This window comes from Semicossyphus pulcher, unplaced genomic scaffold, assembly GCF_022749685.1.
Source record: "Semicossyphus pulcher isolate SPU_LCO1_2020_fin unplaced genomic scaffold, fSemPul1.0.p SCAF_5, whole genome shotgun sequence".
NCBI classification, from domain to species: domain Eukaryota; kingdom Metazoa; phylum Chordata; class Actinopteri; order Labriformes; family Labridae; genus Semicossyphus; species Semicossyphus pulcher.
Genome location: NW_027211726.1, coordinates 32252127 through 32267983, shown reverse-complemented (window position 1 = coordinate 32267983; position 15857 = coordinate 32252127). Strand labels below are relative to the sequence as shown.

At 40.8% G+C, this 15857-nt stretch overlaps 1 protein-coding gene across 1 annotated transcript in view; it reads right to left on the bottom strand.

The window, feature by feature from the left end:
• Positions 1 to 1268: 1268 nt before the first annotated feature.
• LOC138609464 (NACHT, LRR and PYD domains-containing protein 3-like) overlaps positions 1269 to 15857 on the bottom strand; it is a 53915-nt gene continuing 39326 nt past the window's right edge. Inside the window, exons 6-9 of the mRNA XM_069682100.1 lie at positions 15680 to 15847; positions 4085 to 4244; positions 3485 to 3548; positions 1269 to 1929 (exon numbers count right to left, since the gene is read on the bottom strand). Coding sequence (XP_069538201.1) covers positions 1379 to 1929; positions 3485 to 3548; positions 4085 to 4244; positions 15680 to 15847 — 943 coding nt within the window. The 3' untranslated portion in view covers positions 1269 to 1378. The remainder of the gene's footprint in view (positions 1930 to 3484; positions 3549 to 4084; positions 4245 to 15679; positions 15848 to 15857) is intronic.

Here is a 15857-nt window from a genome sequence, read left to right as displayed (position 1 = left end):
TGTCACTAAAGGCTTTATGATCAGAGGTATCCCCTGAGATTAAAAACAAGTTGTTGTGGGTCAATTTATTCTGGTTTTTGTGCTCAGGGTTTGAAAACTATATTTCTAGAAGGAGCTCAAGTGGGCGCAAAACATTTAGGTGAGCATATTCGCACCTTTGATCTTCTCTGGTGTCAGATATTCTACTTAAGGACTCTTTCTAAACTCTTTAATCCAGTTGTTAGTCACAGTTTAATTCCATATACAGCCTAATCTATTTAGTCCTGACCTAAATGCACTCTGTGGCTTCCTGACTTGTTGAACACTTTTATTTTGAAGTTGTGCTGATGAGTCTTCCGGTCTCATTCTATCCAACATGTATCTTCACGCAGCTCCTCTTCACGGTCTGATTGGCGGTGAACAACGCCTGTTGCTGTCACGAGCAAACATGGACGCGCAGTAACAACAGTTCTCCCTGCGGTCCATACAAAAGAAAACAAGACAAAACATTCAAGATGACACAACAGACGACCTTCGACATGAGAAACAAAGCACCAGAAATAAAACACAAGTAAAACAGAAGAGAAACTCTTTCACATTCATCGTGTCACCACAACAGTAGATGGTTATTTTAGCTTCAGTTGATGTAAATTAGTCTGAGTTTTATCCACGTTCACATACAAAATGTCACATTGAGGCTGAACTGATTTCTTTTAGAATAATTGTGTTTCTTAATCTCTTTTTAAAACTGATCTTATGAGTGTTTCTTCAGGTCAACATGGCCCTATACGTGACAGTCCTCTTTGAAGCATTAGATTCAGGCAGAGGTAACGTGAAGCGCCCCATAAAGGCACGTCTGCTGTCATAATCATGTCTGTTATTAGTGTGTGTCAGCTGTGAGTAGAGGTCTGCAGGTTTTCTTGAGCTACTAATGTTTCTTATGAACTGGACCAGGCTACATGCATGTGCAGCAGCACAACATGCTAACAGTATCTGAGCCTCTCACCCTGAACTTAACGTCAGAAGAAAATGGCCGCTGTGTTAATATGGTGAATGTGAGCTTTATGAAAGTGTTCCAACATCTCTGTCCATGTGGTCTCACACAAAGGGGCACCTGTTACAAGACAAACGTCACATGTGTTCAAAGTGATGACAGACGAGATGAAATGATTTCCTTCAGGATCAAAGGTCAAGATTTTATTCAAATAAACGACGACATCGTTCAAAATAGAACAGAAACACAAATGAATCAAAATCACGAGTTCTTTTTTACAAGTAAATATCTTTGAGTTTTTAACCTGATAAAATGATTCAAATCAAAGTGATGAAATCAGACTCATGAAAGAGTTTGAGTCAGTGAACAGAGTCAGTGATGTTCAGTCAGCAGAGTTTCTCTGACCTACAGAGAACACAGAGACAACCAGGAACCTACTGACCACAACCTGAACCCAAACCCAGGATAAAGAGGTTCAGTGAAGGTGGTGCTGAAGGTGTGGAGGTGGATCAGTGTGTCAGAGGAGACTCTGTAGAAGGACAGAGTGCCAGCACGACAGTCCACATACACTGCTACTCTACCAGAGGAGGAGGAGGAGGAGGAGGAGGAGAAGATCTTTGTTTCTCTGTTATTGTGCCAGACAGAGTAACCTTCATCAGAGCAGATCAGACTCCAGGACTGATCATTTCTTCCAAACACACATTCATCACTGTCTCCTTTCCTCCTGATTCCTCTGTAACTCACTGATACATCAACCCATCCTCTCCACTCGACCTCCCAGTAACAGCGACCAGTCAGACCAGTCCTACACAGCAGCTGAGGCCAATAATCAAATCTGTCTGGATGATCAGGATATGACTGATCCTCCTCCAACACCCATGTCACCTTCCTGTTGTGGTCAGACAGTTTGAGGTCTCTGCTCACTGTGTTTGTGTCCACTTCCAGCTCACAGGCGTCTGATGGAGAGAAGGAGGCACAACACAGCTGCAGGTTATCATCTGTTCATTCAAAAACAACTTTACTGACAGTTTCTGAAGGTCAGTCAAACTTAGATTTCATGTTTAACTGTGAATATTTGGCAGCACTGAAACTCAACACTGCAGCTGTAATGAAATGAACAGTTAGTGAACATGGCAGTCAGGATGTGTGGAGCCCAGGATAAGAGCACAATCAAGTGTCAGTAATAAAAGTGCAGCACAAAGAAGCTGTGAACCATCTGCTGTCTCAAACTGTTATTAGGTCAGAGGTCACATGAAGCAGAAAGATCAGAGCTGGAAGAAACACAGTGAATCTTCTCTTCACTGATCATCAAATGTATTGATTCTTTTGATTGGATCCTGCTGTTCACTTTGTTCACTTCGTACATCTTTACAGCCACACTGACAAAAACAGAAAGTCAATCCTGATTGAAATTCATCTTCAGTCAAGACAATTACAAAAAGTGGAGCCCAACATGAGCAGCTGTGTTCTCATGAATCAAAGTTCAAACACACTCACACTTCCTCAGACCAGGTTTCAGTCTGTGCCGTCCACCATGGTCCAACCTGGAGGAAGAAACCAGATCAGAATCGACTTCATACAGCTTCACTCACATCCTCCATCAGACAGCAAGGTCACCAGTTAGAGACAGAGAGACAGCTTCTGTCTGTCTGTCTGTGTGTGATTGATTGTGTTATTACTGTCAGACATAAACAACATGTCCGGCCCATAAAAAGGCAGAGAGACAGCAGAAACCAGAAGTCGACACGTAACAGAAATAATATTAAAGAAATAAACCATCCTGACGTTTCTTCCAGGATCTACAAACAAAAATGGCCGACTTATAAACATTAAAGCCAAACAAACGTTCCATCCTGTCGTCGTCAGAGCACCAAAACATTTGAGGATTTTCAGCACACATTTCATTCATCAAGGATGCTCTGATCTCATCATAAAAAGGACAATACAAAAGAAAATGTGATTCATTCTCACAAAGCTCACACAGCCTGTGTTCCTCCTGGATGTGTTTAAATGTGCCCACTTCAAGAGCCAGAGGAAGGATTCCTGTTCTCACCTGTGCACCTAAACACCTCTGACTCCTGGTTCAGTTTGCTGTAACGTGAGCTTCAGCACCATAACTGTGCTTGATTTGGATATATGTTCCTAATTTAGGTTTTAACAAGATATCATTGAACCATTTTTATTCTAATCTAGCAAATCACTTTTTCTACTTGTGTTCAGGCTGCATGATAAATGATTCCTGTATATATACTGTAAGCCAGCTTCCTCACAAACAGCATGAAGCTCTGCAGCCCATGGAGACTTGTACATTTGAGTCCACAGAAAAACCTTCCTATTGATCCGATGTTCTGACATGTTCAGTAAACGATTCCACAGTCGTATCATTTCACATTTTCTCTGTATAGATCCAGGAAACCAACACGTCGCCCTGAGCAGCCAAAGTAGGAGCACATTTATGAACGCCTCAAAAACAGCGTTCAGCTCTGTTTAGTATAACGTCTGAAGTTTTACTGTCTTTGAATCCCCATATCCCTGAGGCATCATTCAGTGTGGGGGAAACACATGCATCATAGAGCTGAGAGGAAGTGGAACACCCAACATCTTTACATATCTGCAGCTTGGTAACAACAGACCCCAGTGCTCTGCCAGCCCAACCAGCCAATCATTTAACTCCAGCTTCATGAGTCATAAACTCATCAAGAGAAGATCCCAGATATTTATATTCAGGTGTGTATTCCAATGTAACCGTCCCAAGAGTCAACATTTTCCTCCTGCTTGGAACACCCTTTGTTCTGAAGTGAATTATCTGTGTTTTACTCTGATGAATCAACAACCTCCACCTGTAACAGCAGGTCTTTAACAAATGTTGTCAATCATCTTCTGATTCAGCCAGCAGAGCAACATCGTCTGCAGACAACAAAATACCCACAATTCAATTCTTCAAATGTACACCTACATTAGATTTCTTCATTTAAGATCCAAATCATTTATACAGATGGAAAACAAGCTGAGGGACAAAACATGTCTGTCTGTCTGTCTGTCTGTCTGTCTGTCTGTCTGTCTGTCTGTCTGCCTGTCTGTCTGTCTGTCTGTCTGTCTGTACCTCAGTGTCTCCAGTCTGCAGTGTGGATCCTCCAGTCCAGCAGACAGCAGCTTCTCTCCTGGTTCTCCTGGATGATTGTAGCTCAGGTCCAGCTCTCTCAGGTGGGAGGAGCTCAGAGCTGAGGCCAGAGAGGCACAGCCTTCCTGTGTGATCAGACAGCCTGACAGACTACACGCACGCACACACACACACACACACATACACACACACACACACACACACACACACACACACACACACACACACCCACACCATCAGCTCCCCCTCTTGGCTAGGAGGGGTTACTACTAACTCTATAACTTGTATCTCTGCCTTCACTCCTGTAATCATGCTCATCCCCGTCAGGATCACTAAGCAGCACTCACGTCCTCGTCATAGTCAGCATCACCCTGGTGGGCGAGTGATCCTTTAACCTGCATGCCCCCCCGAAGGCCCCGTTCCTCTATTAAAATGTGTCTGATTAATGCAGATCTGTGGGTAACAAGGCTCACATATTAAATGACTTATTTTAAGGGACAGTCTGTCTCTTCTCTTCTACACTGAAACCTGACAAAAAGAATGTGTTCATTTAAATGAACTGTGCCCCATGGACTGTTCAGTTATTGGGACTCCACGTCGCTCAGGCCACGGTGGAGGTCTCACTGTGGTGTTCTCATTGATCGACCTCCTGGTCCAGCTGCTCACTTTTTACCTGAGTTCACTTTCTGACTTCTCTTATGAAGCTGGACAGAGCACTTTTAGCTGCTGATTTTAACCTGCACATTGATGATGTCACAAACTGTGGAGCCACTGAATTTCTTAATATCACTGAATCTTTGATCTTCAAGCAACATGTTTAAAGCCCCACTCACAGGAGGGGTCACACCTGGGACCTTCATCTCTGGGACTAGATATTAATGATATCTGCTGTGAAGACCAACTGATCAGTGATCATTCATGTATTTCCTTTGATCTCTGTGTAATTGATGACCTTTCCTGTCCTAAAAGAACATTGCATGCCGGCATCATGACAGGAAATACAGCCGACCAGTTCTCAGCACACTCCTGCTGTGATTTTAATATAAATCCTCACAATGTTGAGTTTTTAACGCAGTCTTTTAATGGTCATTGCTCCACGTTACTGGACAAAGAGGCACCTTTAAAGGTTAGGACTCGGGCTACCTGCAACAGTTGTCAGTGGATAACAGAGGCTGTCTGCTGCCTGAGACCACACTGTCACAGGTCTGAAAGTCTGTGGAAGTGCATCGCCTACATCTTAAAGATCTCCGGCGTTCTTTTAAAGAAGCAGCACAGGAAGCCTGGACGGCTTATTTTGCTGACCTGATTTCTTCATCAAAAAGAAATCCCAACGTTTCATAACTATTTAAAACATTGTTTCACCAGCGCTCTCCACATTAACATGTTTCACTGCTGATGACTGCAATACCTTCCTTTCCTTCTGTGTTGATAAAGTAATGACTATTAGGTCCAACATGCATCATAACTCTCACCCTTACCTGTCAACTCGCTCAGGTCAAAAAATCTAAACCTTTTGTTGCCTTCATTGGACAGGACAGTAGATAGAGTTGGGAATGATGGAAGAGAGACCGGGGAGGACATGCAGCAAAGGGCCGAAGGTCGGAGTCGAACCCAGGGCCTCTGCGTCGAGTACTGTGCCTCTATACATGGGCCGCGTCTTAATGGCTGAGCTACACCGGCGCCACATACGGTTGTCACCTTGTAAAAGATTATTTTCTGACTTTCATAAACAGGATATGAAGACAAAGCATGGGTAGAGAGGGTCCGTCATGATGGCCTCTGCTGTGGATAACGTTCTGCTGACTTAGTTTCTCTGTGACCTCCAGAGAACATTGGGGCAGTTTGCAGAGTATGAAGCTGTGGGATAGAGGGTCAGCACCTTCAAGTCTGTGGGCAAAGTACTCGGGGAGGAGTGAAGGTAAGAAGGAGCCAGAGATCAACACAGATTGCTTTGTCATCAGCAGTGATGCAGCTACTGTACTGGACTGTTCAGTCTGAAGGAAAGGCTCTTTATAAGTTTATAAATGTTCCAATCATCATCTCTGCTTTATTACAGTCGTCGTTGGGATTCTTCTCTTTGGACCACACACGATGGAGTCCAGATGAACATAACTCAGACTGTCTTAGACCAGCATTTATATATCCAAGTCAAGTTACTGAGCCGTGAACATGAACACAATACTGGTGACAAGATCCTTTGTCAGCTGACCCCTTCAGTGTGATATTAAAGCCATTTTAATTACACACAGCAAATTCTTAGAGTTGCAAAATAAGGAGTTAGACAAAAAATAGTGAAGGAGTTAGATTTTTGGAGTTTATTCTCTCATGTAGACCCCAGCTTGTGTTGAGGGAAACTCTTCGGTGGTGTGAAATATCGAAGTTAATTCACAGGGTGTTGTGGGTAGTGAATAAACACTTCTCCTGAGTTCATTCCTAACGGCTCTCTTACCGCGTCAAGCAGTGATCACTTTGACTTCCTCGAGAGACAGGTAAAAGTGCAATTTTACGTCTCAAACTAAATGTTAACGTGTGACGGATTTTCTGTTAGTGTAATATAACGTTATTGCTTATATTTGCTACGACGAACTTGCTAGTTAGCTGCTGACAGTAACTTAATTGCACCGCCCCTGTTAAACGCGCAGAATACACTGTGAACCTGAAGTTAGCCACGTCTTCCTGCATGTAATTAACGTTTTAACGTTCTTCTCGTTACTTCTGTTTTTGATCAATTGTAAGATAGTTAGCGTTACGTTACAGCATTTCTAGTTCTATCGAAATATTCACGAACACGTGTTGTTTCCGTTAGATTTACGTGTGCGGAACCAGCGGCCTCTTTGAGGAAGGTATCCGAGACGGACACGGGACATGCTTTGAGGGAATGCTGAGAAGGGAACGTTTACACATTTGCCTCCTATTTATGTTGAATCAACAGCCCAGACAGCAGCGCGAGCCTGTCTCCACTGTTAGAGATTGTATTATCTTAATTAAGAGCAGGGAGACACAGCCGGATCAGTTGTTAAACCTAAAGTTGCGCTAGCTAACAAGCTAACAGTAGAGTGCAATGATGTAAGGTAAGGTAGGCTAACACCTCTGGGGAGCCCAGGTGAGCCCAGCATCTTTAACTTGCTGAACGTTTGTAAGAGCACCTAAAACCTGTGATAAAATACCCTTGTATATCTTCTACAAATGTCACTGTATAAACTACTTAGACAAAGTAGCGCTGTTAAAACCATACATATCAGAACAATGCCTGGTTTGCTTTACTCGAACATGTTAATGGATTAACTTTGTGTTGAACATACAATCACATCAGCCCCAACAGAGACTCATGTTACAGTAACAATCTTTACTTGTTACTTATTTCAGGGTTTTTTTGCCATTTTTTGGGAGAAATCTGGCACGAGAATTTTCTTTGGGAATAATAAAGTTCTATCTTGTGTTCAAGATGTTGATAAAGGTGAAACATGGAGGGACAAAGAAATATGTCAAACTGGAAGACGTCAGCTTCATGGAATTTATCACTGCAGGTAAGTTTTTGTTTGTTTGTCTGAAGGCATTTAAGGGAAAGTAATAATAACTTTGTTGATGGCATCATGACTGTTGTGCTTCAGTGCAGCAGAAGTTTCTCCTACCAGAAAATAAGCCACTGAAAGTCACGGATGAGCAGGGCATAGAGGTGGATGAGGATGTCTTTCCAGAGCTTGCAACAATCAAAGAAGTGTGCTTTGTCATCTACACTGATGATGGTAAAGTGATTTAAAATGTCAGTTTCATTTTCAGTTTGAAGATAAAGTAAATATATATATTAGTATATATATATTTGAACAAACATTGATTAGATACCAAAACAACATTCTATGTACCATGTATATTTCAGACCTCCCACGAGCAGAATCATCCAAGCATATGGCTGAAAGTACAGACTCGACAGAAAACGTGACACTTGTGGTAGGAACTATTTTGGTATTTGTTTATAGGACTTACAAAATAGTCATCTGGAAGTTGGGGCAAGTTGGGATTTTGGGTTAAGCTAGCACACAAAATCTTTTATTCTAGCTAATTGTTCAAATGGTGTCTATTTCTCAGTCACAGTATAATGAACTTTAGGAGGCCACAGACTGAAGGACAATTTGTTTCCACTTCCACAATTTAAATTGGTTTTCTATTTAAGTGATCACAACTTACTCCATGAGATTGTCATGGCATCCTGTACATATTTATCATAGACTTCCTGATGCTTTGTCAAAGACAATTTCAGACTGTTGTCTGTATTCATCTCAGATGGTGGTGACCAGGCCCCGATTATATGGTAAATGGTAGCATTGTGGTTCTTAATTTTTGATTGTTTGTGCCCTGTATCCTCAGATATTTCAATCCTGCAGCAAGATGGTGAAGGGCCTTCATCTCCAAGTCTAACAGATACATTGTCCATCTCAAGCTTAAGCAGTCCAGCTAGTGACACATGTGATGCTGGATGTCCAATTATTCAACCTGTCATGGACAGCACCCATGCAAGAAATGTATTTTAATTATTTACTTTTACACTTTTTGTTTGCCTGACTCTTAAAACAAGATTAAGAAAATTGGGGTTACGGAAATGAAAAATGATCTTAATTTATCATTTGTATAATAAATATATGGAGATAGTTATTTTGTTTAAAAATCACATCTTATCTTTGCTGTCTTGTTATCTTCTGTCTTCAGATAGTGGAGCAGATTCTCACTACTAAGCCAGCAGGGAGGACAGTCATCAATGAGTATGAGGATAGTTTGAAAGATTCTACTCGGTGATTAATGGTGAACATCATAGTAGCTCACATGCGTGAAAAGGAAGGGTAAGTGGCTTTTTGTTTATAACATGAAATTTACTTTTGTGAGGAGGAAAGAATCATATGACAATGAATTATTTTGCATTTGCAGGAGAGCTGTAACTAAAGCCACAAAGGAGTTCCATGCCCTTGGGATTGTGGCTCTCTTCCCATCTTTGAAGGATCCATACTCAAAAAAGTACGGTGGCCGACAAGGTCAAACGTGCTGCAACAGCCCAAACGATTTCGATTAGAAGAAACGAGCTGCAAATACAGAAACGATGCAAAGTCAAAAACACACAAACCCAGAAAACACATGCAAAAGAAAAACGCCGCAAATACAGCCCTCACAATGGAAGTGCTCCAGGCCTGTAGGGGGCGCTCGGTTATTAACGGGAGAGAGGGGGAGACGAGACAGTGAATTTATTACTTCTCAGACTTTCTAATGTTAGACGCTGCTGGAGCGGAGCGTCTCTGTTGGTCATGTACTACTGACAACTTTAAAACATGAGCAAAGAATTCACAACTTTTGTTGAGACACGGCTCCTGATCAACTGATAGCTTTGCTAAAGTAACCGCTACTAATTATAGCTTCTGTTAGCCGTGCAGCTAGCGGTTCTTTATGATTACTCTGTCCGGCTCGGCGTCAAATTGTTTAAAGGGAAGATAAATATGTAAAAAGTTCTTCCATGTCAGTCAGGTACATCCTTGGGCGCATTTGATGAGCTGTTCCAAAGTCCCACTTTGTTTTCAGTGTGAAATATGATGATGCTCTGTCCAGCCTGTACACATTTTTTCAGACTACTCTGTACAACATAGATATTGGCTAGGGATGCACGATAATTATCGGACGGATAAATAATCGGTCGATATGGGGGGAAATTACATCATTTTTATTGCTCCGATAAATAAATGTAATCCGATAAATAGATCCGATAAAGTTAAGGAATTGGTGAAATTGCTTGCTAGACATTTAGCGCATTTTAAAACAGGCCGTGTCGCGCTCGTGACGTCATCTACAGCGCTTTACTAGCAGGACCCAAGGCAAGCTGGCCCCGTGTCTGCCTGACTGGCTGCGCTAACAGCAGGACACCGGAGCTAGCATGTCTTCGCCAGTTTGGTTGTTTTTCTCGGTGGCAGCAGATGACAACACCATTGCTATTTGCAAAACATGTTCAACGAGGATTCCGAGAGGAGGAAAGAAGACGGCAAGTTTTAACACAACAAATCTTATGTCTCACCTGAAAGGTCTTCATCGCGGCGAAGCTATATTAAAAGAATATGAAGCAGCCGCGGCAGCAGCTACTAGCGCCAAGGCTAAAACAACATCACGGACCGTGGACGTCCCCATTCAGCAGGCATTTGAAAACTGTAAAAAGTTTTCTAGAGACAGCGAAAAGGCTAAAGCCATAAACGACAACGTAATGGGATTCATAGCGCTTGACGACCAACCTTTTTCTGTGGTAGAGGATCCGGGTTTTCGCAAGTTAGTAGCGCATTTGGAGCCACGTTACACCCTCCCAAGCCGCCGCTTCTTCTCGGATGTGTCCCTCCATGCCTTGTACGATTTAGTCGCCACACACATTCATAATTTGATCGACAAGAACAGACTAAACATAAGTTTCACCACGGACATATGGACTTCTGACGTTAGTCCGGTCAGTTTGCCTAGCTTAACGGCGCAGTGGTTGGATGAAGACTTTAGGATGCAAAAAGCCTTGCTGCACGCACAGGAGTGCTCCGGGTCGCATACAGCGACAATGATATGCCAAGCTTTTGAAACCATGCTTGAACGGTGGAGTATAACGAAAGACAAAGTGCATGTTGTGCTCAGGGATAATGCACGCAATATGTCCAAGGCCATGGAGGAATGTGGGCTCTCAAGCTTGGGCTGTATGGCACACACTTTACAGCTCGCCGTAAACGAGGCTGTGCTGAGCCAAAGAAGCATCATAGGCTGTGTTTCGATCAGCAGGAAGATGGTCGGTCACTTCAAACACTCCCAACTTGCCACCTCCCGTCTTAAAGACTTACAGACACAACTAGGCATGAAAGACACAAGGCTTCAACAAGACGTGCCCACGAGATGGAATAGCACGTTCTACATGCTAAGATGTTTGTTGGAGCAGAGGCGAGCCCTTGCAGCATATGCAGTAGATTTTGAATGACCTGCTTTTCTGAACGCACATCAATGGACTTTAATTGAAAACATGTTGACTATAGTTAACCCGTGTGAACAGCTAACAAAAGACTTGTTTTCTGCGGCTGCAAATGTTATTGATGAACAAAGAAACAGAATTGGGTGTGAGAAGGCAGAGATGCTTCTTTTTATCAAAACAAATCTCCCACTGATGCCCTCACATAACAAATAGAAAAGACAAAGTAGAGATTAGACAAAGTGACAAGTGAAAAGATGTACTTTGGAGGAGGGTAAGAAATGTTGAGTAGTGGAAATTGGAAATCGTTTTAAGTTGTTTTTTTTTTTATTTTAAACTAGAAAATTTCAGAGGAATCTCTACGATGCCCTATGCAGTTAAAGCAGTAATATTTCTATAAACACCTTTTGTTGAGGATGCACTTTGTTTGTTTTTTGTAGTTGAGGTTGACAGATGTCAATGCATTTAATTTATTATATATTTGAAAAACCTTTGACTTAAAAACTACACAAATACCTACCTCATCCTCACATACTAAAGGTTGAATAGATGTATTCCTTTGTTATGCCAAAATACTTGAATATGATGCAGATAAACCAGTCATAGTTCTGTTAAACCCTTTGCTTGAGGGATGCAGAGTTGATTTTCTGAATTAATATGTAAAATGTCTTTTGCTGCTGTTCTTTTTTAATCTATAGCAACTGACCACAGGCCTTAAGATTACGTTTTGAAAAGCCTATACTAAGATGCACGTAAATTCACTGTGTGCAATCACAGTAGATTTTATTTGTATTTAATTTTTGTTTCAACTACTTGACTATGTGTGTGATATGACACATCCCAAGTGTATCCAATAGTTTTTATTGTTTATGAAGTATTGTGGTGCCTTACTCATACAAAAAATACATGAACATTTGAAGAGCCAGGACTGTTATTTGCTGTTATAGTTAAACCAGAGCTACTAAAATATTAGTTTTTCATCACTCTTACATTTTTTATTTTCCTAGGTGCACAAACTGCAGATTATATAAAGATTATATTAAATATAAAAATATGAACTTATCGGTTATCGGTATCGGCTACGAGAAGCAGTTAATTATCGGTTATCGGTATCGGTTTGAATTTTTCATATCGTGCATCCCTAATATTGGCACAATGGAAGAAACTCCAAAAGTCAAGGAGTTGAGAGCAAAGTTGTTGAACAAGCCGTAAAAAGTTCAAGCAGCAAAAATGTTGAGATGTTTCCTCTGTGCGTCATCCTTTGGTACAGCCTTACTTTTATTCAGGCACCTCAAACTAATGCATGGAATCTATCCTGGGAACAATCTGAGGCTAAATTGTGGTCAAATAGGATGTTGCTTGCAATTCTCTAGTTATTCTGGGTTTAGAAGACATCTCATAAAGATACATGCGCATATTGTCAACACATGTGCAACAGAGGAGACCCATTCCAACCATGCCATTCAAGAGCACAATAATCCTCTGTGCCTAAATGATGAAACACCTTCCACTTCATCTCAGCACCAAAATATTGAAGCAGGCCCTTCAGTGTCAACGGGCAGCAAAGATATGTGTGCATCAATTATTGCCAAGCTTTTAGGAAGCGGTGTACCAAATACTGTAGTGCTTTCTACCATCGAGAATTTAGAGGAATTTGTGGGAGACTTACAGTCTAATATTCAGGACCATGTACTAAACTTACTACCTGCCGGCAGTCCTGCGAGATCAGCCATAGAAGAGTTATTTAAAGGTATTGACAACCCTTTTAGCCACTTGAATTCTAACAGTAAATGGAAGAAATATTTCACAGAAAAATGGGATATTGTACCAGTTGAAAAGCGTCTAGGTATAAGGTTTGATACCAGACGAAATAGCAGAAGTGGAACCTATGAGCAAGTTCCAATCATTGACAAATTCATATATATTCCCATACTCAAAACACTCCAGTTCATCTTCAAGAATGAAACTATTTCTGAGATGATGCAAACATCTACTCAGAGTGACAAATACGAGAACTTCTGTGGTGGAAGCTACTTCAAAAGTCATCCCTTGTTTTCAAGTGACAAGTTTGCCCTCCAAATCCAGTTGTACTATGACGATGTTGAGTGTGCAAACCCACTAGGGTCAAAAAAAGGTATTCATAAAGTTGGCTGTCTTTACTTCATCCTCAGGAATCTTCCACCCAAGGTGAATTCTGCCTTAATGAATATTCATCTAGTATCATTGTTTCATGCACAAGATGCTAAGAAATACAGCATTGATGAAATTCTGAAACCCTTAGTAAGAGACTTGAAAATATTAGAGACAACTGGGGTTGCTCTTCCATTTGCTGAATTTCCTGTACGTGGCACTCTTGCACAAATTACTGGTGATAATTTGGGTATGCACAGCATTCTTGGATTCTTGGAGTCATTTAGTGCAAATGACTTCTGTAGACTTTGCCTAATTGATAAATCTTCAGCTCAGTCACTTTTCTCAGAAGATGACCCACGTTTGACCATAAGATCACCAGTTCTCAATGATCAACATTATTCTTCTTTGGTAGATGATCCAACTTCTTCATTTGGCATCAACAGAAAGAGCATACTGAACACTTTGCAGTATTTCCATAATGCAGAAAATGATGCAGTTGACATCATGCATGACATTTTGGAAGGGGTTGGTCAATATGAGGTCAAACTTCTATTTGAATATTTGATTGAACATTTCATCTCCAAAGAAAGCCTCTTGAATAGGATTTATGCTTTTAATTATGGCTATGTGGAAAAGAAAAACAAGCCAACAAATGTAAAGCTTGACTGTGTCGGACATGGAATAGGGTTAAACGCATCACAAACACTGTGTTTGATCACCTTTGATATTTGGTGACCTGGTATCAGAGGATGATTTGCACTGGCGCTTGATGCTCTTGTTGCTGAACATAATAAACATTGTGTTCTCATACTCAATCACTGAAGGGATGACCGTGTATTTAAAGCACCTTATCATTGAACATCACCAGCTCTTCAAAGAACTGTACCCATCAAAGAACTTGATTCCAAAACATCATTTCATGGTCCACTATCCGAGGTGCATTCGAAAAATTGGACCCCTCATTCATATCTGGACTATGACTAAGGCTATGGCTATGGCTGGACTATGGCTAAACACCATTTTTTTAAGGATGGTGTGAAAAACTTTTTAACAGTATCACTTGCAAGGAAACACCAGTTTGCAGTAGCCTATCATTGGGAATGCCTGACTTCAAAAGCAATTGAGTCTGGTCCAGTCAAAATGTGTTTACTTGAAACACTAGAGTGTACAGAGCATGTGTCTACATATCTTCACATTGATTCACAAGCCACTGTCAACCTGACAAACTGGGTAAAGTGTGAATATCGCGTTGGCCTCTTTGTTTGTACTGACACAAGAAAACACACCAGTCTTCAGCAAAATAACTTCTATCATTTTGCACAATGGTAAAGTGTTTTAGTTCTAAATGAACATGAAACTTGTTTCCATGACCATTTCCATGCTTTCCAAGTTAGTGAAAACATCCCCAGGAAGATACTGGTTCTAGAAAGGGAGAAATTAAGACATTTCAAAAGTTTGGATTCTCAAATGTCCTATGGGTGTGATTTTTATTTTGATGTTGTGTCAGAGGGCTGTATTATTTAATCTGTTGGTCTAAAATGCCTAAAATGTTGGCCAAACTGAATGTATTGAATTCATGTTTTACGTTCTTGTACATGTTTTCGTGCTTTAACAGCACGTTTAACATTCTATTTCATGTTAACATAATCCTGCATTACAGAGAAGTTTGCTTTCAGAATCCTAACAGACTGCTGTACATTTACATTTAAGGTTGTTTTAAAAATGGTCACACTTGCACTTTCCTCAGAAAAGTTTATGCAGCACAGAGGGATGTGGTATGGTATATTTTTTTACAGTTTTGCTGAAATATGCAAATTAATTTTTTTACTACATATTTTTTATTTGTGATTTCCATTTGACCACACAATTTCCTAACTGTTAAGCTGCCATTGTAGCTGTTTATTTTAAATGTGTATGCTGTTACATGTTTACACTGTTACTGAAGAAAGCTTTTACTCCAAATGTAACTTGTTACAAAAGTTAATATTCATGAAGCAAGGAGTTGTGAACACACTTTCTGGATGTGTTCAAATAAAGGCATTGAAGTAATTTATGTGTTTTTTTTATTAATTTTCATCTAAAAAACATTTTTTGTGATTTTATATATTAACTCTGTAAGTGTTCAATAACACAATTTCACTGTTAACACTGTGAAAGAGTTCACCTAAAATGAACTCTCAATGAGAGTGCTTTTTCCTCTTAATGGGAGTAGTGTTTTAACTCCCAGAGGAGTTCAGTTTTAACTCCTAAAAAGAGTTGAAAGATCAACTCCCGGAAAAGAGTAACTTTAACTATGCCCTAGAGTTTATTCGATGGTCTCACATGTACACTCAAATTGAGTTGATTTTAACTCAGAGAGTTTATTCCAAAGGGCTGAATTTGCTGTGCAGGGTTATTCAGACTCACAGGACTGAGAGCTGAGAACTGAGCAAATATACAGAACATGTGAGCTCAGAGGGTTATCATTTTCACACAGATGCACACTAACCTGAGAGTTTCCAGTCTGCAGTGTGGAGTTTTTAGACCGGCAGACAGAAGAGTCACTCCTGAATCCTGCAGGTTGTTGTTACTCAGGTCCAGCTCTCTCAGAGAAGAGGACTGGGAGCTGAGGACTGAGGACAGAGCCTCACAGCTTCTCTTTGACAGGTTACAGCCACTCAGCCTGA